Raw genomic sequence first — 24,378 nt, 5'->3', positions numbered from 1 at the left:
AAATAGCACATGATTAGTCTGTTTATTGCACAAGAGAATACTGAAAAAAAGTGTGCAGTTCAGCCGTCATATTAATGACAGGCCAGTGGGATTTCTGTATTTGTCAGAGTGAATTGAGTAGCCTAATGGCATGTGAGAAAAAGCTCTTGCAGGGCCTGGTAAATCAGGGTTTTCTCTGATTATGATTTTTTGTTCTTTTTAAAATATTGCTATAAGTAACATACACCTATCAGGCATAACATTATGACATTATAACATTGTGACCGGTGAGTGAATAACACTGATTATCTCTTCATTGTGGCACCTGTTAGTGGGTGGGATTTATGTGAGTAAGTTTGACGAGAGCCAAATTGTCTAGACGTCTGGTTCAGAACATCTCCAAAACTGCAGCTTGTGTGTGATGTTCCCGGTCTGCAGTGGTCAGTGTCTATCATCATTGATGCATGTGGGGAGCGAAGGCTGGACCGTGTGGTCCGATTCAACAGACGAGCTCCTGTAGCTCAAACTGCTGAAAAAGTTAATAGTGTTAATGCTCGATGGGTCATAACTGTTTTGGCAGCAAAAGGGTGACTAACACAATATTAGGCAGACAGTCATAATTTTATGCCTGATCGGTGGCCATAAGTCAGTCCTGTATAGTTCCAGCTTTATAGAGATAAGTAGTTTATAAAATTCGAATTTATTTAAATTAAATAAATATTAGTGATTAAATGCACTGCTCAGTTATTTGCTACTCTTATAATGACATTTGGAAAAGAAAAGCTATGTCATAGGGTAGAGGGTTGGGGTTTACTTGTACTTGGGGACTAAAACATTTACATTTACATTTGCGGCATTTGGCAGACGCCCTTATCCAGAGCGACTTACAACTGAGCAGAGGATGTTTTTTTAGGGCTTTGCTCAAGGGCCCAGCAGTGGCAGCTTGGTGGTAGGATTTGAACCTGTGATCTTCTGATCCAAAGCCCAATGCCTTAACCACTGAGCTACCACCTCCTATAAAACATTATAGCTCCTTCTTTATTTTTATACAGATAGCACACATTTTCAATAAAACTCCAGAGTTTATGAATTTAGCATTTTCTCCACCAGAAAAGATGCTGTAAATGTGACACATCATAATCTCAAATATATTTTGCCTCACACAACACCTTACACCAGATGTTCTCTGACACTAAATGTTTACTACACTTATAAACTATGAAATCACTTACAACGGTAGTATTTGTATTGACCGACAGCATGAGCCTGGTGATTACAATGCATTTTATCCCTTCACAAAGTTTTCCCATCTTTATAAAGATTGAATTTTTTTACTCTTACCAGAGTGCATGGAGTTACTGTGATTACTACTGTGGCAGGCTGAAATATTGAGCTGTTATTTTAGTAGATTTTCAGTCTTTTTGCTTCAGGGCCTCAAAGAAATATTTGAACAGTCTGTAATAAGTGAAATATTACAATTATTTTTAGGTTGTGATTTTAGGATGTGATTACACTTTACACAGTATGTTTCAGCGAGGAAAGCAAAGCTAATCCTTTTTTTTTTTAGCTATTTACTACAGTAGCATGCAGATCTGAGCTGCTTTATTTTTTTTATTCATTTACACATGTATGCTATATTGTGTGTTTTCATTTCTTTCCATCTTCTATGGCTTTACGTTACGTCTTATGAGCTGACGGTCCATCACAGATGTGTTGTAAATGGACAGGCATGCGCTTTTCTGGGGCTCGTCTCAGTGTAACTGCATGTATCTGTGCTAAAAAATTGTGGTAAAAATGATTGTCTTGTTGTTGAAAAGAAAATGTGTCTCTCTGTATATGTTTAGTATCCTGACATTGAAATGTACCTTTGGACGTTAATGTGTGTTTTAATTTGGTCAGCTGTGTGCGAGCTATTTAATTCCCTGTTAAAGTTTAACCCGAATTTTGGCATGGAATTACAAAAAGTTTGTCTTCACCATATGAGAAAGGACACCCCGCTGAAAGCCGTCTTTGAAGCTCCAAACTGGGCCACGTTGGGTGGGTCCCGGGAATGCTGGAACATTGCTAGTACTAACTACATCCAGACCTCTCCCTTCACTCCTGGGTGCCTGTATCTATTTATACACCCCATCTCTCTTTCATGAAGTGCAAGCACTGTAAACGTTGCACTCAGCAAATGCAAACCAAGCAAGATATGTAATTATGATGCAGCTTCTGAAATTAAGGTTTTCACTCCAACCTTAATATCGACGCGTACGAACGTGCAGGCTGTGAGATTCTCTAAAGTAACACTAATGCTAGCACAGCCAGCTCATCTGATTGTAATTTACATTCAGTGTTTTACATTTAAACTGTTTTGCTGGCTTATTTTTTTTGCTTGCTTGCTTATGAGTGTCTGCCTCAATTTGAACGACAATTATTTCAGCACAAATACTTGTAATTGCAACCTTCAGCTGTTTTTTTTTTTTTTTTTTAACGTGCAATTAGTATAGCAGAATATCCTATGCTGCATTCTGAAGTTTGCAATTGGCTTTTGGATGCTCTCTTGGCTTTCTGGCTACTGGAGTGAAACTAATAGTGATTGGGACTTTACAATGGCTCTGCAAGAGTCAGCACGTTAAACGCTAATATCTGGAGAGAAAGGCATTAGCTGCTTGCTCCCAATATCAATGCAGTGTTTTTTTTCCCCCATTGAATTGTTTGTACAGTTTAATGAAATGCACTTCAAACAAATGCTATGCTAATGAGGCTTCAAATTAGGTACAGAAACTGAGACATAGTTGTAGGATATATTTGTGTGTGATTAATACTGGTTGATTTTATACTTTCCTGGTAGAGCATTCAGAAATACAGCTCAGTTAGGACACACACTGCATGTCTTTTCTGTATTACTTTGGACAGAAAAGCATGATGTCTTCAATAGTGATGGTTAGTTGTAATAGTTAGTTGTCTTACACACATGCCTGTGCTTATGTGGGCTTTTCTTTTTGCAGCCTCTCCATTTGTTGTAGTCAATAAAAGCATGGGTTTATGTTTCTGTCCATCCATGTGCATGTCGGATTTGAAAAAATAATCATATATCTGTGTGTATGTGTGTGTGTTTTTGAATTGGCAGTACCAGAGTCTAAGGTTATCAGATGTCCACAGGAAAGCCCAGCTGTGGAGAGGAATTGTCAGCATTAGTTTAATCGAGGGTCGTAACCTCCAGCCAATGGACACTAACGGCTTGAGTGACCCGTATGTCAAATTCAGAATGGGACACCAGAAGTACAAAAGCAAGGTATTATTGACCTGATATATATTTTCACTTAAATATATACACTTTATATATAAAGTATTTTTTTTTTTTTATTTCAATTGTATGAGCCTTTCTGTAATTTCTCTGTGGATTAAGAATGTACTTTTTGGATGAATGAATGCCATGATTAACTGTCTACCCCATGTTGTGATATATACTGTATATATACTGTATATGTACAGTGTATATATACACAAGGACATCTCTATGAAGATATGGTTAACAAGAGTTCAGAGTGGAAGATCTTGAGTAGCCTTCTATAGAGCTCTGACTCAACCCTAATAAACACTTTTGGGATGATTTGGAACATTGGCTGCACCCCAGGGCTCCTCGTTTACTCAGTACCTGACTTTACTAATGCTCTTGTGGCTGAATGATCACAAATCTCCTCAAACAGACTCAAAAATCTAGTGGAACATTAGAACAAGAGTGAGGTTATCATAACAGCATACGTCAAATGGGCTTTTTAAAATTGCGCATGTAAATTTTATGCTCAGGTGTCACAATGTCTGATATTAACTTTGAGACAAATACAGAGTAGCTAAAACTAGAGTAAGAGCCATGTAAAATTCTCAATAAGGATTGAGAATTTAGATTAAATACTGAATATGTCCTTGTTCAGATAGATTTAAGATTTGATTAATAGGCATTTGATATTACACTTACTGTGTGTATTATAACTGAAATGTAATGTAATGTATTGTAATAAAACAAATCCAAGTGTGAAACATTTCTAACTGGCAATGTAGATTTTAAATTAGATTACTTATTCTTAATGAATATATTAATGAAAGGAATAACAATATAACAAGCTCTAGACTGTAAGGACTTAAAAACAGTTAACAGTGTTTTAGCTACACTTGCAGTCGTTTAATTCGAATTAATTGTTTACAATTTAAATGAGATTAATTATAAAGCCGCTCAGTCTGTTTCATATAATAAAGGCATAATTACTATTTCACGTTGCTGTTGTATGAGTTCATGTAGACCGTTTTCCTTATTATGTTCACCTCACACACAATCTCCCATGTGCTTTCTATAGATAATACACAAATCGTTGAACCCTCAGTGGAGAGAACAGTTTGATTTTCATTTGTACGATGAAGGAGGTGGCGTTATAGATGTCACTGTGTGGGACAGAGACGCCGGCAAGAGAGATGACTTCATGGGCAGGTGGGTTATGTGTTTGTCTCATATACAATGGGCACATTATTATTTACGCAATATTCATACAATTCAAATTGTATTCATCTAAAGACTATGCTGTACATAAACACCAAGTACTGCAGTCACTTTCATATCAGAAACTAGTGAAATCACATTGGGACTATTAAAACACAAGCAGATGGTGCGTTCTTTTTTCTCTTTGTTTAATTAGCATTTAAACAGTTTTATTTAGTCCTGTACTTTCTATCCAGATTTGACTGAAATTATTTTTTTCGCATTCATGATTGATTAGCTGAAGGTTATGGTTATCACGAAATATTAAAAGTTTTCTGGTGTCCACACTCTTTATGGCTACTTAAAAACAAAGCCCTAAATGGTGTATAGTCATGCCAAAATATGATGCTTTAGAGATTTTACTGGTCTGACTCCAGAGAAAGCATCAAAATTTATAGATTTTATAGGCGCATCCATTGGGAGACGCATTTTCTTGCCGATAAAACTGTCAGAGCAGCTGTAAAATGTGCTCCGGGGAAGATGGGGGTTGGGGAGGGATTAGTAAGTGTACGATACCTACCGACATTTCTGGAAACAATAAAATACAGAATTATGAATGCTATTTTCATTAACCGTGTACAAGGAGTTCCTTTTAATTACAGACTGATACAGATGGATTGTGCATGGAATGCTAAGAGATAATTCAATAAGCTGTAAAACGATTGATTGTAGTGATTGATTGTAATTTTGACGGTTTTAAGACTGTTTAAAGACACAATAATACGATTCTACACCTACCGTGCTTCTAACCCTGACGATCTAGCAATAAGTATGAGAGACATGAGAGCTAATGGCTAAGGGAAGTGGGGAATGAGGGAGCAGAATTTACTGTGGAGCTTGTCTTTTCTCTACTTTTTCTCTTGTGCACATTTCCATTCACAGACATGACGTGTCTAAATGGGTTCGCTTGTCACTCTTGTAATTGGCTGTTCCCTCCTTCCTTAAATACTCATCTTCTCCGGTCCTCTCGCTGGACTGTCTGGTCTGTTACTGATGTTCACATTAAGTTCTCACAGAGCTAGATGCAGCTTTCCATTACACACTACACACACGGTGGCCTGCCAGGTCAGGTGCTTATGCAGGACTATAAGCTTGGCACTTCACTGCAGGAAATGGAGAGCGAAAGTGTAATGTGGTTTTCTCTTTCTTTTTCATTAGAGTTTCCTGGAGTTCTGGATTTGACTGAGATTACATTTATCTCTGAGTTGTCTACAAATTGGATTTAATTCTCGAATACATTCCTTAGTCCAAACATGTGCCGCGGAGTGTCCGACGTTCTCCTGGTTCCCTAAATTCAAACTTTGATTCACCTGTGTTAAGATTAACAGAACTGTAACCAAAGTAGGATTTGAAACCTACTGTTCTTTAACACATTGTTTAGAGTGCACCTTTTACATTGTTTTTAATATAGAGGTAGTTCCAGAGTTACGATGGTTTGACTTACAGTTTTTCGATCTTACTATGACGATTGTGATACGGAATTGTATTTAATTTTTTTGCTCGCTATTTTTATTTCGGTACGATGATTGGGATGCTGTCAGAATGTACGCATCTCCCGCCCTGTGATTACTCTCACCAGCGGTCAACCAAGCTCAGTTGTCTCGGTGTTAAAGCATATAATTTTTCTGTATTTTTCGGTGTTTCAAAGCCCAATTTTCTCTTTTATCGGCGCTGCCAGACACTCACGAACTGGCGCGCTCTGCACATTTGCTGCCACATACATAAATACTGTAAAGTTTATACATTACGGTAGTGTAAATAGCTCTGTTTTGCTATATTATGTACCATCATTTGTTAAATTATTACCAATTACTGTATACTACCCCATACTGATCACTATTATTTAAGACTCCTGTGTAGGCTAGGCCATGCCTCGACTTTAGTTATGATGGGGTCATCGGAACACATCTCCATTGTAAGTCAGGGACTACCTGCACTTGGTTGCAACTAGTGCAGCTTTTCATGTTAGCACTCATAATGTTGTGTTATTGTAATGTGACACAGGCCGTCTCTAAGTATAATTGATGCTGAAGATAATAATGACATTAATACCTGTGTGTGTATTTGTGTGTGCATACCAGGTGTCAAGTGGACCTCTCTCTCCTATCTAAGGAGTGCACACACAAGCTGGACCTGCAATTGGAGGAGGGCGAGGGCATGCTGGTGCTACTGGTCACCCTCACTGCTTCAGCCGCCGTCTCCATCTCAGACCTTTCTGTCAACATGCTCGACGACCCGCACGAGAGGAGAGATATTCTTCACAGATATGTAAGTGTGAACAAGCTCGACTAAGAATGCAGATCAGTGCATTGGTAAATAATTGCACAGAAGTGTGGGATTTGGGCCTAAAGCAGGTTGGTATTATTTATATCACAGGGCATGAAGATGCAACTGTAGGAAATACCTTTTATAATCATTTGTAATGTTTGTAGAGTTTGGATCAAGCAAGGTTTCATTGCTAGGAGACACAGGAGGTGTGTCTGTGTCAGTCTGGGTTGGACTGTATTGTGTATGGATGGTGCGAGTGCTTATTTGTTTCTTTAATAAGATGCAAGTGTGATAAATGGAATAAATATAGACACAAGGAATTAAACGTATGTGCTGTTATGGAAAAATTACAGCAGGTGGTTCTATGTGGCCCAACATGAACCAGATGTACTGCTAACACTCTGTAGTGGTGTGTGTTTTCCTTTAACAGCAAAGTGTTATATTCTACTTGGACTACCATCTATTTATAGTTTCCAATGAATAATGTACTTTTTATCTATGTATTGTTAATATGGAATATCTGCATAACCAACCTTGTTTCCTCACCAGACACAGATTTAACACTTTAAAGAGTATTTGTTGAATACATTGACAGTGGAGACTCCTTCCAGTAATGTTCAAATCTAGCAAAATAAATTCTACTTATTAGTAAAAAACACGTGAAAACGTGTGTTCAGCCTCGCAACTAGTCTTGCATTTTCTTTCAGATGCGGTAATAGAAAATGAACCAACCCAATTGGGAATTCAAGGAATATACAAAATGTAAATGTAAATGAACACCATAAAGCCACAATGAATGCACCGACTCATCCTCTCTGTTTAGATATATTGTTCTACATATTCTGCTTGCGGGTTGAACTGTGTCCCTGTTGGCGCCGAGTTCTCAGACCTGGCAGCACCTCAATGATGTGACCTCTTTTTCAAAGGCGCTCAACCTCTGGGGGCCGCAGATTGGTTCAGGCCTGGAGAGCCTTGGGCCTCTTTGCTCTCTGAAGAGAGGGATGAGGAGAGGAGAGTAGAGGAGTGCAAGAGAGGGAGAAGGAGAGGAGCTGATTGGGGTAGAGAGTGCTGGAGGAGAGGGGGAGAAACAGTGCTGTGACAGGCTCTTTTGAGGCTGGGCTTGCTGTTGAAAGGCCCAGACTGAAAGGGCCTACTGTCCTGTGTGAGGGCCTTTGGCCCTCTGTGGCCCCAGGGCCCTGCAGCCCTCCAGCCTGTACAATAGTCTCAGCCTGTTGCTTTGTCTTTGGCCTGTTAACCCTTTGCTCGCTGCTATTTGCGGCTCTCTGCCACCTCTTTACATGCCAAAAGCAGGGGACAGGGTTTAAATAAAAAGGGGCACATCACGCTGCTAACCGCCTCTGATGCATCTGCTCTTGGGTATAATGGCACACATGAAGCTCTTGAATTTTTTTTTTTTTTTTTTAGCTTAAAGGCTCTGTCTCACAGTCGCTTTCAAAAGGCCAACATAATCCTCTAGCTAGGTGTCCTAGCTACCGTCAGATGGAGAGCATGGGAAGGGTTTTCTACTCGTAATTCTACTTTAACTCTGAGTTGTTTTATATGTCGTGTTTGATCGTCTGTAGAAATAGAAATGTTTCACAGGCCAAACGGCAGGTGGTTTGACCCACATTACTTACTAAGAATAAAAGGCTAGCAGTTGTGCGCTAAACACCGCCGCAGTGTCCTTGCGTGCCCACAGGGTGGAGCTCTAAGACCGATAATGGCAGAATAATCCTGATCTCTTCAAGAATAAGAGGCAGGCCATGGGTGAGGAGTCGGGGAGGGGTAGGTGTGCAAAATGAAAAGAAAAGCTATTTCACCTTTTCGTCCCCCCCCCACCCGCTCCCACCCTGGTAAAGGATAGACGTTTTTACTCCCTCATTCCCATTTTTGCGCTCAGTTTTCTCCCCCTTTCTTGTCCTCCCACCCTCTCTCTCTCTGCATCTACGCATTCATTAGCACCCTAGCCTGCAGTCTGATGGGGAGATATGCCGGTCTAGTGATGGGAGGGAGGACAGTGGATTTAAAATAGGGACTTTAATTTGTCCCCACTATTAACATATTCCCTTTTTTCTGCTTGTCACTCTTTCCGAGTAAGGAATTTAATAAAGATGTACCTTATCTAGTTGGGCAGATAACACGAAGTGCTGGTGTTCATGCAGCACAATGCTGCTTAAAGAGATCTCTGTGGTTGCAGAGAGAAAAAAAAAACGAATGTATGGGAAGAGGTAGGCGTCAAACGCTTTCCACCTTTCTATCACCATAAAATCAGATGGCCACATGAATTAAAGTGCCTTAATGTAGTTGAGCATGGACCCATTGCTGATGTCTCCCATGCAAAGAAAGCAGTTACAGTTGAGGGACAGAGGGGGGTTTGATGGAGAGGCTGACGTAGATGGGGATGCTTTGAAGCCACAGATGCTCTCCGTAGAAACTGTAGCCATCTACAAATGTGAAGGGGGGGTTGGGGTTCGGCCGTAGCTAGCAAGAAACGCAATTAAATCTCTTAATGCAGCTACGCCGTGGCTTCACGTACATCATTAAAGTGGCAAAGGCATATCAGATGACTTTCAGCTGTTTGCATATGGGATGAGTGGGGCTGGGCGGCTGAGTGCCTCATCACCGAGTATTAATGGCCTAGAAGCAGGATGAAGATGTCTCCTGCTAAAAGGCTTTCCACCTGTCATCCTGCAGTCATGTCACACCTCAGACGCTTTTATTTAGGGTTCAGTGTGGAAAAAACACAGCACACCTGAGGATTCGCCCAGAGTTTGGAGCCTCTTTATTGTTGAAAGGATTTCAATTTTGTTTTTATTTATTTATTTATTTATTTATTTTGTTTAGATTTTTTGGGGAATTTGAAGGCCAATACATATGGAAAAATCATATAAAGGCCTGCAAATATGATTTCCATAATAATGAATACACTTAAAAAACTCAAAAAATATTTTTTTTTCAGCTTTAAAAGCATTAATTAAATAAGCGCAGTATATATATATATATATATATATATATATATATATATATATATATATATATATATATATATATATATATTTAAAAAACATTTAAGACTGATTTTCAATAATAATGTTGGCAAGATGAAAATCTAGCCCTTATATATTCCACATATATGACAAATATATATTTCATTTAGATGGCTAATTCTTTAGGGTGAAAATTGTTCGTGTCTGAAATTCAGATATATTTTCAATATAATAATATAATATTTCTAATTATATGGTGTCATGGTGTCCATAATTACCTTTACATACAAAGACAATGGTTGCCTTTTGTGTTGTTTGAATGTACTGCAAACATTAGCCTTATTATATGTTCCGTGTATCGTGTTGTACGGTGTATCGTACGTATCGTACTATGTTTGCTGTATTTCTCATCCCTCCACTGATAAAAAACAGTTTTAAAATCTTCTTTAAGAACAAGCCCTGAAAAAAAATGCTCAATATAGAGCGCAGTCAGCAAGTTGATCCCATAAGAAGATCCCGTATTGAAAATACGGCGTATTCCTGATATGTGTTTCCGCTGATAAGAAAAGGTGCTGCTTTGCTTCATGGCTGTTGTTGTAAGCAGACAGGAATTATGCATTTTAATAAGGGAAGGCAAAAGGGGGGGGATTGGGGGGGACTCGCGTTTAATGGACGTTAATGGGCGTCAGGGCCAGGGTGACCTCTGCTCAAGTGGTGGCACCCAATTCCACACTCATCCTGTCTCTCGCTTTAAAATCAGAGAGCGGACAAATGCACTGGAGTGTGGGTGTGTATTTGTGTGTAGGCAAGAGATAGTGAGAGAGAGAGTGCGAGAGGAAGTAGAAGGAAAGAGCAAAGAAGGGAAAGTAGGAGTGAGGTAAAGGAGGGGTGGAGGGGGGAAGCTGTTAGCATTCCATTTTTATTATGACATTTCACAGTCATCCGATTTAATGTCCCCTGACCGGATTGTCCGGCAGGAGACGGTGGGCTTGAAATGTTATTTAGAGCATTGATAAAAGGTGAGCGGCTGCGAGATGACAGCAAGTCATAAGGCTCGGCACGGTGACATTCATTTTCTCCACAACAGAGATGGAATAAGACGTCACAGTGACAAGCTGTCAGTCAAGCCACAGCCCCGCCGCTTTCCCCTCCCCCCAGCTTTTGGTCCACACATCCTAAAACAGTTCTCGGTGTGTAAATGTGTGTGTGTGTGAGTATGTCCCACTTCCTGCCATGTCCACATACCGTCCCCCTCAGTAATCGGACCGATCCTGTGTCCTCCTATAAGAGTTTCTCGTCTCCTCAATGGTCTATAGATGGATAATAAATTCCTCTGGTGTGCAAATGCACCTGCCTATCTAATGTTTTTTTTTTCTTTCACCATGATAATCGTAAATAACATGCAATCTGAAAGGCAATTGTGCGCTTAAGTTATGTGGAGAGCGAATTTCCCTTTACCGCACCCTCTTCCTCATTTTCTCATCCACTATCAGAGAGGTTTTGGACAATAATATTGAGTCAAAGCAGCTGGAGTTTATAATGAATTAAATCTGTACTCTGGCCCTGACTTGAAAAAGTCAAATTATTATTACTCCTCTGCATGTGTGTGTATGCATTATAGAGTGTGTGTGTGTGTGTGTGAGGAGGAGGTTAATGCCAGACAGAAAAATAAATTGAAGTGAAGTACGTTTGGCCTGATTTAAAAGCCAACCCGGATGATATGACCTTTTTTTTTCCGAACAGTCTGTGCATGAAAGGCATAAGATTGTCCCTAAGTCTTTTGAATCATGAAGTTGATGTGGTGGCCATGTACAGTTTTCATGTACAGTATATCTGTAGATGGAGGGAGGAGTTTTCTTTTTTCAAGTCGATATAGACTTTTTATCTCACTGCTTCAAACACACACACATATTAGCGAGCAGAGACGAGTGTTCTGTCTCGATCAAACATGCAGCTTGTGCACGATTCAGCACTTGTTTCATCACTACATGTCAGCCCTCTTAATGTTCCAATGGACACACAAAGGAGCAGTTAAGAAGCATTATGCTGTCTGAATGAATGGCTTTTATCTGGACCAGTGCTATTAGCCCTCTCATAAATCATAAGTCTTAAAGACGCTCTCCTTTGAACAGTTTAACCCTTTCAATGTCTGTCATTTGCGGTGGTTTCTAATGGACTAGGAGGAACAGGATGAGGTCATGATTGATAGATGGAAGGCCGTTATAGATGGAAGGCAGTTATGTAGGTGGCTTCAGTAAGCTCCCTCTGTTAGAAAACAGTCGATATTCGAGCGTGCATAGATACATATATGTGCGTTCAGAGTTATAGGTCTGGCATAAGAGGGCTAGAATTGTTGGTACCTTTTGTTAGATGTGTACAAAAAAAATGAAGTGGTTGAAAATTGGACATAAATTCATTCAAAGATAATGGCAAAAAGAACATCTTGAAAAAATTGCTAAAATTATTGGTGCTCCAGCTTTGTTTTTTGTACTTTGCACAATATTTTTTTGCTACCACATTAATTCCTGTAATGCTTTGTGGTACACATAAGTAGAGGTTGACAGATTAATTGGCAAAAATCCATAATGATAGTTTTTCCGGGCTTCCGTTCCGCTGTCATCACAAGAGTGGCCTTTAGAGGAGTATCGCAGATGCCACGTGATGTTTTTTTTTTTCTTTACATACGAGACAACGCTTTGCACGGAGAACTAGAATATATTTATTATGTACAATTTAATAATTAAAAAATAATATTTCTTCATTCATATACATTTATATTTATTTCCTATAGCACATTTTAACGATTCAGTACTGTTTTATACTTCTGTAAAAAAATCTCAGTACTATTTTACATGGATCAACGTTAAAACGATCCATGTAAATTGGTAAAATTTGGTATTGGTAAAATCCACTATTGGTTGACCTCTACACATAAGTAATATGAGAGCAAACCATAACACTAAATCTTTCCAGACCCTAATGGGTCCTTACTGGGATGCTGAATTGACATTTAGCTGTTTTTTCTTTTGTGGACATTTTTGCCAGTTTTTCATTGCTCGATCCATCCACACCTAATCAAAGCTTCATTGCAGGTAGATTTTCATTCAGTCTTCTGGTACTTCACAGACTTTGTGATTCCATGTATCCTAACAAGCTCCCTAGGGTATTCAGAGCTGAAAAAACAGCCCCTATATTAGCAATACAGATTCAACACCATACTTAGCATTTAGGATTAGGTTCTTTTCAGTTTTACCATAGATTGCTTCACACCAAACCCACTCTGCGTGCTTGTTTCCAAAGCGCTCTGTTTTTTTTAAGCCTCATTTGAACACAGAACCCAGTCCCACACAAGGTTCCAGAAGTATCCGGGCCTGTTTGTTGGCATGGATGTTGTATCTAATTGTGGATCCTGATTTGGTGACCCATAGAATGCTACCATTTTCTGCGAGTCTCCAACTGTGATCCTCGGAAGTATTTTTTTCTTAACCATCCTCCTCATGTGTGTGGGAACAAAATATACTTGCTTCTTCTCCCAGGCAGAAACACTGCAGTTTTTATAAACTTTGGAATCGTTGCTTTACCATTAAATATGGGCATTTACAGGCCTGGAACTTTACGTGGAAAATATGGTTTGTTATTTTCAACACACAATCTATGCATTCTCTAATCTTCACAGTGTTTATGAATAGTCTCTGTGCCACCTTATATTAAACCCCTTTATACCTAATTGGTACTGAAAGTGATAGTTAATAGTTAAAACATTTAAAGTAAAATATGCAGTACGGCAACAAGCATCAGTTTGTGTACAATAATTTCTAGTGGTGGCCGTTATATTTTTGCAAGTCAATTTACTCCCCCCTTTAAAAGTATAGATAAAATACTATATTTTTAATACTTTGTACAAAGGTTGGTGTTTACTCGAAAATTGAGGATGTCCTGAATTTTATTGTATTTTTTTGTAATTGCATTTGAGGAACGTACTGTAATTATTTTAATGTGTTCGCTGTGCGCCGAAGATGGTATGTGTGACTGACGTTTCAGAAGGAGTTCAGGCTGTCATGATTAACCAGCTGATGCATTTGACCCCCTCCAGAGTCTGCTGAGATCCTTTAACAACATTAAAGACGTCGGTTTAGTGCAGGTGAAAGTCATCCGGGCAGAGGGACTGATGGCAGCTGATGTTACAGGTGAGAAGAGTGAACACACACACACACACACACACACACACACACACACACACACACACAGGCACAAGAATCTCAAATTACAAGCATTAGTTCCACTTTTCTCTGGTGAATGATATAAACATTATTAGCAATTTCAGTCGCAAGAATTGAATCTTTCCTGCTCTCTACTCATACACAGAACGCTCCGATCTGTCTGTCTGACACACATTTTCCCACGCTTCTGTTCCTCTTCCATTAATTCTTCCTTTTAATTAAGTCTACCGTGGACAGGCCTAGTTTCTGGCAGTATGTATTAACGAGCTGAAAAGAGATGGCAGCCGACGCAGAGCACCGTTTTTTATTTGGAGTACAAGAGACAAGGCCATTAACAAAAACACTTACCGGCAAGCATCTTTTCCCCCCCTTCGTGCTAATACACCACGAGCACAAAGCAAACGTACAGCTGCACTTTTTTTATTTTTTGGAAAAAATGAAGAAGGAAAAGAACATTACCAAGTCCCTTAGAAACTACATGACCTCCTTGCTCGAATAATTTTTCAGTCCGAGTAGGTTATATTTAAATGAAGCTATTTTTGCAAGACTTTTTGTGCCCTGTGTCCTGGAGGATTTTTTTTATTGTAGTTTTGGGAATTTGACTTTTTATTAGCATCAAAATCTTCATCAAAGGTTCTGTAATTTTTTTTATTTCATCATTTCTTTTTTTGTTTTGTTTTTTTACATCATTTGCATCTAACTGAGAAGATTATAAAGTTTATATTTCAGCTTTTCACCATAATAGTGCTTAAATTGGCAGAATTTTTCTTGTGTCTATCTAGATATCATCTTCTGTTTTCGTTACAATTCCAAGTGCCATTGAAAAGGTACACAATTAGACGTGCGTATTTAGATAATAAAAGAAAGGAAGAAAGAGATTCGAGCAGTAGTATCCTGAATGCTGCACACTCTTTACCTATTCAGCATGGTCTGTCTGTTCTGCTTCTCTAACCATCTTTAATTAAGACATGCTGGATGGTAGAAATCCCTTCCAGCACACACACACACACACACACACACACACTGCTCTCTGTGACAGTTCAGCGAGCTGGAGGTCCGGCTGTTACGTAGACTTCACAGCCCGGTCCGGTCTTCCCAGGAGAACCAAGACAGCCTCAGGAGCTCTGATTTCACACTGCTTTCCTGCCATAAAGCCGCCGCACACAAGCTCCACGAAGAGGCACGGCCCTCTCAGGGCCCCGCTGTCTCAATCGGCCATGGCACAGGGTTACGGGACATGGAACAGTGCCTCTTCTAATAGAGAGCTAAGAGAGAGGAAAAAAGAGAGGATTTGAGGGAGATCTTAACCTATTCTCATGCTCTGTTTTTACCTCACTTGCACTCCAGTGTATAACAGGCCGGTCTGCTCCCCTCACTCGGTCTGTTCTTCGGCGTAATTAATTGAGGCATTTATCTGGAGTACCTCCACTCCAAAGCAGCAGGATAAATGGGCAGAGTGTGTAAAACCAACAGTGTTTAAGGGAGAAGGAGCTCCATTCAGTGATGCTTCCACTGGATGGATCTTGTAAGTGTCTCTCATAAATTCGGCTTTGCAAGCACATACACAAATTCATCCTGGTGCAGTACATGCACCAGGATGAATTTGTCTATTTGCTTCATAACATAACTGCTCTACAAATTTATTTTTATGAAGTTCTTCTAGATTTAATGATAAGCAACAACTGTTTAGAGACCCTATATGCAATATGGCGGTTATAAGGACTTCCGTCTACGTCTGGATTTCATTTAAGCTATAAAATGTAATTATTGCACATCCATTTGGAGCCAGAATGAGGTTGAACTCATCTCAGGAGCCGAGCCAAAATTAGCCCACACACGGTGTCTTGCTGGCCACACCTGGAGAGTCAAAGTTTCGTCCGAGGCAAAGCGTGAAATGCGCTCAGACAGCCACCTCACAAATAAGGCCAAAGTTCATCGCCTGGGACAACCACACGTTACAGGGAGGACCATGCAGGATGTGGAGTTTGTCTCTACATCTTTCTGCCTATCAAGTGCCATTAATTTCAGCATCCATGCTGTTCTGCATGGCTAAAGGTGCCGAAATCACTGCTGTGATTATGAAGGGAGATTCAGTGTGCGTGTAAAAATAATTTGAAACATCTACAATAGCTTTATTCACCTATTATACATTGTTATTTGCAGAGTATCTGGGATACGTATATATATATATATATATATATATATATATATATATATATATATATATATATTTATATTATATATATAATTTTGAAAGCACAACTGTGTGTAATGTGTATTAATCATTTTGATAAAACGGCAATATATAAGCAAACAAATATATTATTATACTAATTATGCAATCATGGTTCTAATTTGATCTGACACACAGCATAAAAGACATTGCATTGGTTTCATACACTGCATTTATTACAAATATGAACTTATCCAGCAGTAGCCGATCAATGAGTTCCTGAAACTGATAGGGTTTGTGACAGCCAGGACTTTCCATTGATCACAGTGACATTTATTCTGCACGTCACCGTAAATGTCCCGCTTTTGTAGCACCGTTTTTATCAGCCTATGAAGATCAATGGCAATCTGGAAATTAATGCATAACCCATTCTTTTATTTTGTATTTATAAAACTTGTGATATTAGGAGCCAGGAAATTTTGTTTGGGGAAATATGTCAGGTTTTCCGGCTCACCTTGTAAAAAACTATTTTTATGATATTCAATGCTGCCTGCTATATTTATTTTCATCAACCCACTGTGTATGGCCAACTGCATCTGTTACAGTGTATATGTAATTGTTTGTTTAGTTGTATAAAAGAGCCGTTTTAATGTCATGAGCAGCACTGGAATCAAGGCTCTTATCTACCTATGTATAAATCAACATATCAGTGGGACACAAGACCCTGATACTACAGACAAGCAAAACAGAATACATCAAATCAGAACATTGGTAAAATGTGTTTTAAAGGCGGTGGGCACAATGTAGCCCTTCGGCTCAGCCTGTTTTTTATCAGGAAGTGGGAGTCACTGCCATTTTGCAACGCGTTAGCCAGTGGATTACGCCAGTCTGTAGTTGATAAAGTTAATGTGTTTGTGTGTCCCTGTCCCTTACAGGCAAGAGTGACCCTTTCTGTGTTGTGGAGCTCAGCAATGATCGTTTACAGACACACACTGTGTACAAGAACCTCAACCCGGAATGGAATAAAGTCTTCACATTGTAAGTTTATATAGATAAAAAAATACTACGTTTTTTCAATCACTGATTAATAAATACACTGTAGGCAAAAGTTATATTATTCAACTACTGCATCTCCCATAATATTGCAGCTACATAATGAAATATTTGTTCTCTATTAAAAATATAATTGTTGTATTGAAATTTGGAGAAAGAAGACAATTAAGAGCTGAAGTAGATTTAAGTCTCATATTAATTTAGTTTCATGCCCGTAGCTCTACATGGAGTTGTTAGATATAAGTAACAATTTTTTCCTTAAGGACTGAGATTAACCTAAGGATGAAATTACACTCCCTTTGCAAGTCCAATTATTGTACAATACAGTAATGTGCCATACATAATTTCTCATATTAGTTTAAAATTTAGAGGTTGTTCCATCAATGTTTTTCATAATCTTTCAATCTGCCCGGCTGGAAATTCATTTGTGAATTCCCACAGAAAGCTGGGTAATCTAGCCTCTCCTTGGAGTGCCCCGTCTCTTTAAGAATAACCTCATTTTCCTCCACTCTTTAGCCTACTTTTTGAAGATAGCATTTCACAGGGAGAATCGCTGCATCTTTTTTTAACCCTCGCACAATGGAGCCTGTCGCCATGGCTTTAAATAAACGTATTATTTATTTCTTTTTTAAACAATGATTTCAAAGATATTCTTGAATCTTTAATATTAGTCAGTGACTTCCTTTCCATTCCCATTGTGGCTCGACGTTCTCTCTTTTCAATCACTTTTCTCTTTCAATCAGCAATGTGAAAGACATCCACTCCGTGCTGGAGGTTACAGTGTATGACGAAGATCGAGACCGAAGCGCCGACTTCCTGGGCAAAGTTGCAATTCCACTGTTAAGTGTGAGTCCTGAGACTTATTACTGAACATACATTACTGAATAAATAAAGAAAAGTGTATTACCTAAAATGCAATTGCTAAATATATGAACATTTAGTAAATAAGTAGCAGAATCTACAAAGACTCTCTGCTTACTCTGAAGAGTATGATAAAACTAACCCCTCCCAAAAAAAAAAAAAAAAAAATTACAAAAAAAAAGAATGAAAGGGAAAAAAAAAACTAGAGAGGGTAATGTGTGCTCCCAGGCTGATCCCCCAGGATAGTTAATTTGTGGCTGACAGTGGTCGGGGCGTAATGAACAGGTACTTGTCAGAGCCGCCACAGTTGTTTTGGGCTCTCTGTCAGATGCAGCAGCTGGGGGTCAAAGGTCGCGCGGCGAGTGTATTCAGCTGGGTATTGCCAGACAGACGGCTGTCATGTCCCTCTCCCACAGATCCAAAATGGTGAACGGAAAGCTTACGCCTTGAAAAGCAAGGAGCTGACAGGGCCAACAAAAGGGGTCATCTTTCTCGAAATAGACGTGATTTATAATGCTGTAAGTCCCTCTCTCTTTTTCTTACTTGTCCCCCTCCTGCTATCTCTCGCGTTTTCTGTTCGCTCACTTCAACACGGCCGTTCCTGTCGTTTGAACACTCCCTGTCCCCTTCATCCTCATTTTCTCTTTAATTACCCAAGGCTTCTCTCTTCTCAGGCTTTTGTTTGTGTGACTATGTGTGTGTGCGTGTGTGTGTGCGTTGTCGTGGCCGCCATTTTAGGTGGCAGGCGAGAGAGCAGCACATAACTGTGTGGCATTGAGCGTGTGAAATGGAGGAAGAGTGGCCGATCAGCATTAATGTACTGATCTACGAGACGCCATTTGAATGTGATTGCGGAAATGGGTTCTGTTCATAACGTGATGTTTGTGTGTAGGTTAAAGCAGGACTAAGGACGCTGATACCCATCGAGCAGAAATATATCGAAGAAGAATCTCGAGTTTCCAAACAGGTATCGAAATCCTTGTCATTAACACAGTGATAATCAAAAAAATGGTGTGTGGTTGGCAACATACCCAGCAGTGTCACTCTCTCTCTCTCTCTCTCTCTCTCTCCCTCTTACCCTCTCCTCTCTCTCTCTCTCTCTCTCTTCTGGAGTTGGTGAATAGAAATGTCATGCTGTCAGTTGTTGGAGTGCATAAGTAGATTGGCCATCCTTTAGTTTGGCCCTTGGTGGCACTGCAGCAATGCACCTCATTGTCGGCCTGCTCAATGTGTCCCCCTCGGACAAAGAGCTGAATCGGAGGGGCTGTCCCAAATCAGACCTGTCACTGACACACACACACACACACACACACACACACACAGTTTGCAGCACAGTCAAAGGATTCCGAGCAGCCCCCAAAAAACTGCAGACTCTGCACTTTGACATTCTTTAAAATGCGATTACATACATAGATTCATAAAAAATGTTTCACTAGTAAGAAAGACCATATAAAGCTCTCGACAGCTCACACACTTTTTCCTTTTTCATAAAGTCTGAGTTGACATCTCAGTTCTTATGCTGTTCTTTTATATTTCCCATAATGTCCTATAACAATATTCTTTATATATGCACTTTTCAGCACTTTCGTGACTCTCATTTGCACGCATACGGTCGCCGTAATAGCATGCAAAATAGCCGAGTTAAAAGGTAGAGAGTCTCAGTCTGAGAGTGTGACAAAGTAAATGCAGATATTTTCACTGATCAAAGTGTTGCAGCCATTACGCGACCACACACGTTTCATCTCGCCGGCGACACCAGACAACAACAATTATTTGGAGTTCAGACTAATTCCGAATTATGAATAATGCTATATTGTTAAAAAAGAACAAGGCAGCGTATTTCTCTTTTATGTTTCTAAATTATGATATAATATAATGTATAAAATGATATAAGCTGCCCACTACTTCCCTCTTGGCTGGATTCTCAGCGTGATTGAAAAGCCATTTCGACTTGGTGCAGTTTTCTGGTATTTTTCCTAGCTGACAATATCAAGGGACAATAGTGCTTTTCCAGTCTCTGAAAATTTGCCAAAACTCGAACTGGGACTTCAAAGTGTGGCTCGATTGTTTCCGTTTATTTACCTCGTTTTGCATGCCAGACGCCCTGATGCAAATGGCAACGTAACAATTGCCAAAATGAACTTATCCACTTCTTTGTAATTTGTTTTGCATGCCACAATAAGTTTATTAATTTGTTTTCTTCAGAACAATTTGTATCGATTTATAAATATTTCATCACTGAAAAGGTCTCAGAGGGTTTATTGATAAGCGAGCAAATGGAAAGCTTTCCTGTTTCATTCCTCCTTACCAATAACAATAGAAAACTGGATGATATATATATATATATATATATATATATATATATATATATATATATATATATATATATATATATATTTTTTTTTTTTATTCTTTCACAATATTGTAAGCATGCCAAAAATAATTGATGCAGATTATGACTTATTAGGTAAGTCTTGACTGTTGAGTTTTGAAGCAGTCCTTCACAGAAATACTTTTGTGATGATTTTGAGATTGATGAGATGCCTGTTCTGAATTTTATGCAAGGACTACAAATTATCTGTCCAGTTGCCTTTAAACTAAAAAGACTTTTCATTTAAAATTCTTAACATTGCACGAAACAGACCTGAGAGATAAATAAAATAAATCTGGGAGAGCTCTTCCTTCTCTGGTTAATGTCTCTTCCAAATCTTTGGTCTGATTCCTTCATTGTAATCATTGACATAGTGGTTTATGATTGGAAAACATGTAACTGAGTTTCTGCTACTAAACTGGTGGTTGTGTTTCCAAAATCTAGTGTACCATTTTAATTGTTAAAGTGCTAAAAAAGAGACTGGAACTATCTCTACATGAAATATTGCTAAAAAACTTATAGATAGTAGTATTTAGGATGAGTAAAAATAAAACCACTAGTGTTTTCATGGTTATTTAAAATGAAAGCTGCATCCATTTTGATGCTCTTCACCTCCATCTCAACTATTATTTTCGGAAATATGGACCAGCCCGAGATTGAAAATGGATGTTTTTTAGCTTGTATATTGGGCTTCCTTTGTCTGTCAAATAGGTATGGATGTAACACATGACTGACATGTGTCTTCTCTGTTTCCAGTTGCTACTTCAGAATTTTAACCGAATGCGGCGCTGCATCATGTTCCTCATTAACACTGGCTGCTACATCAACAGCTGCTTCGAGTGGGAGTCTCCTCAGAGAAGCATCTGTGCCTTTTTTGTAAGGAGCCTTACACACACACACACACACACACACACACACACACACACACACACACACACACACAAACAAACACACATTTAAAGGCCTTGAGGTATTGGCATGGCATTTAGATTGAAGTATAGTGTGTCAGGTATGAGAGCAGTGATCCAGCATTTTCTGTCCCTATTTCTCTCACATAGATATTCTTCATTTCACAACAATTTCCAGATTTTTGCTAATTCACCTTTGGAATTGTGTATCAATTTGTGCACACTCAGAGTGCAGGTTGTCCATCTCTCTGAAACTTTTCCTACACAGTGAGCAGGAAGTATAATTGGACAGCTGAGCTGTCGCTTAAAGGACACCTTCCCTTAAGCGTGCTGTGTGACTGAATGCTAACAGGACGGTCGTGCTAATCCCACTCTGTGGCACCGCATAACACGCGTCAGGATCTGTCCATCGAAACGTTAGCACATCTTTAATGGCCGAATTGTCGACCGTTAACATTTGCTGCTTGACACATTTTAATTTTGCTACAGTTTAGAAGGGGCTGTCTGCATCGATCTGTTAACATTTAAGTTCAACATTTTTTGACGACGCTCTCTTGGCTGTCGAAGGGGAGGAAAAAAATACATGAATGAAAATGCCAAAGAGAGAAATGTCAAGAGAGTGTGCTAAAAACATGAGGTCACACCTGCTTCTTTGCTGATGTTTAGTTGATATTTAACAAAAATGTTTGCATGGTGATTTGACCATTTTATCTTCAAGACTGGTCTGTTTTTGATGAAATGTAAGTACAAAACTAGGAAGCGGGAGAAGGTGGGGGCAGGGAGGGGTAGGGCTGCGATATGGCAAAACGTTTTTTTTTTTAGATAATTTTCAGACATTTTCACAATGCACAATGCAGCACAAATGTTCAGCAACCCAGGATTAAATTTCCATCTTATAATTTAGCTACTAAACCATGAAACTAAATCAAACTTGATCAAAATATCAATATAAAAAAATTATGTTCGCTGGCCTTAACACAAACTAGTTTGAATAGTTTTAAAAATGGTAAAAGTTTGCACTGAATTTTAAAGCTGTGCCAGATTTCGACTTTAGCTTGATACATAGCTTATAATATTCCTGTTTATTATTAAATCTTTCGTTTCTCCTATACAAAAAAAGTTAGCCACAGCAAAAGAAACACTTGCACTGCACACATGAAGGTGAGGTGAAGTGAGCTCTCCGGTTTGCTATTCTGGTATTTTTAGGCTTTTGCCATGACTTTATATATTTTTGTTGTTGTTATTTTTTTGAGGTTGTTGCATGGCTGTTGTGTTTGTTGTTTTGCTGTTGTTGTTTTGTTTCTGGGAACACTTGTAACCCCGAGAACTTTTACTGCACATTCACTGTTGTATGTCAGAAACCCTTGTGCCTCTTGTCTGAGTTGGAGTACCCTCATGTGTGGATGTATACACACACACACACACACACACACACACACACACACACAAACACACACACACATGGTGATAAAGTGCCAGCCATTCATGACCACACAACCTCCAACAATGACAAAGCCTGAGTTTGTGTGTATGTGTATCCGAAAGGGGACACACTCTTCCTCCCTCTCTGAACACCTGTAAGCCGAGCGTACTGACACCCATCCGTGGCGTGTGAAAGTGGCCCGCTGTGGGCTGAGGCAGTGTCGGGTTCAGAGCGTCCGCTTCATGCCAGCTCTCCCCACCCTGAACCCCGGTGCTCCCTGGAGTAGGCAAGCCTCACCAACTCTTCCTCCAAACAAATTTGCTGTAACTTTAGCTGCAATTTGGCCTTGAATTGGGAGCAAATAGAGCAGGTATTGTGCATGGGGAATAGGAGCGCTGCACGGATGTGTGTGTGTGTGTGTGTGTGTGTGTGTGTGTGTGTGTGTGTGTGTGTGTGTTCTGGCTGTGGGGGGCTTTATTGGAAGGAGGAGGTAAGAAAATGATACCCGGTGCTTTCATGTGGGGTAAAGTAGGGCTCTTATCAGTGGGAGAGCTAGGACAAGAGAGCTGCTGCTACAGGAAACTGGAGCAGCCCTCACCTGCTTTGCATTTAGATAAAATAAACCCATCCAAGAAAAAAAAATAGAGAGAAAGAGAGAGAGAAAGAGAGAGAGAGAGAGAGAGAGGAACAAATGTGTCATGGTGTGTGTGCATGTGTCTGTGTGTTTGTTAGTCTTCACACTGTTTTCTCTTCAATGTGACACTTTTAGGTAAATTTATCACTAAACATTAATATTAACAAAGGCAAGCACGAGTGAGAGTGAGCTTTCTCCAGAAATGAAATAAATACATTTGAAAAAGTAGTATTCAAGCATAATAAATGATTATCCTTTTATCTAATTATCCATTAAGAATGAAGTATCTGATACCGCGGCCTAACTACATGATTTAACACCCGCAAATGAACTGAAGTGAGCCGTTTTTGAGCCGCTTCGTTTTTCATAAATCCCCACAAAGGTTGAGTGGATATTGACAAATCTTCACTTTTGATCAATGCCAGGAGGTGGCAGTGCAGCATCACTCAACAGGAGTGTGTGTGTGTGTGTGTGTGTGTGTGTGTGTGTGTGTGTGTGTGTGTGTGTGTGTCTCTCTCTCAGTGTGTGTGTGTGTGTGTGTGTGTGTGTGTGTGTGTGTGTGTGTGTGTGTGTGTGTGTGTGGTCCCCCCCCAGAAAAAAAAAAAAAAAAGCTTAGCCAAAAAAGCTCTGCATGAGTTATTGACGTCCATAATCAGCCTCTCATTTGGCATATTTCTCTCCACTGTTGGCACCATTTAAAATAATCAACACCACTATGATGACTCAATTTCTGAATTCCAAGTAGAAGAGCTGTTGCGGGGTGTGTTGGTAACACACTTTTAATGTGCTAATTCTCAAATGCATTCTCCAAAGTGGTCATACCCCACTCCATAACTGCAAGTGCCAAAACGATATTAAAATCGGCTGCCAGAACTGTCCAGTCCACTCTCCCCCAAAAAATCCCCCAAATAAATAAAGAAAGAAAGAAAAATGGAGGACAATTTGAAACACTTGGCTGTTTTATATGTTTCTCTCTAAAACC

The 24,378-nt window shown here is 39.4% G+C and overlaps 1 protein-coding gene across 5 annotated transcripts in view; it reads left to right on the top strand.

The window, feature by feature from the left end:
- Positions 1-24,378, top strand: part of mctp1a (multiple C2 domains, transmembrane 1a) — a 144,201-nt gene that overhangs the window by 78,169 nt on the left and 41,654 nt on the right. For all 5 annotated transcript variants that reach the window (XM_046841678.1, XM_046841679.1, XM_046841677.1 and 2 more), the window contains 9 exons: positions 3,095-3,259; positions 4,320-4,450; positions 6,580-6,766; positions 13,847-13,940; positions 17,082-17,184; positions 17,943-18,045; positions 18,477-18,578; positions 18,953-19,027; positions 21,188-21,307. In XM_046841678.1, coding sequence (XP_046697634.1) covers positions 3,095-3,259; positions 4,320-4,450; positions 6,580-6,766; positions 13,847-13,940; positions 17,082-17,184; positions 17,943-18,045; positions 18,477-18,578; positions 18,953-19,027; positions 21,188-21,307 — 1,080 coding nt within the window. The remainder of the gene's footprint in view (positions 1-3,094; positions 3,260-4,319; positions 4,451-6,579; positions 6,767-13,846; positions 13,941-17,081; positions 17,185-17,942; positions 18,046-18,476; positions 18,579-18,952; positions 19,028-21,187; positions 21,308-24,378) is intronic.

This window comes from Silurus meridionalis, chromosome 27 (genome assembly GCF_014805685.1).
Source record: "Silurus meridionalis isolate SWU-2019-XX chromosome 27, ASM1480568v1, whole genome shotgun sequence".
NCBI lineage: Eukaryota > Metazoa > Chordata > Actinopteri > Siluriformes > Siluridae > Silurus > Silurus meridionalis.
This window is presented reverse-complemented; position numbering and strand designations above follow the sequence as displayed.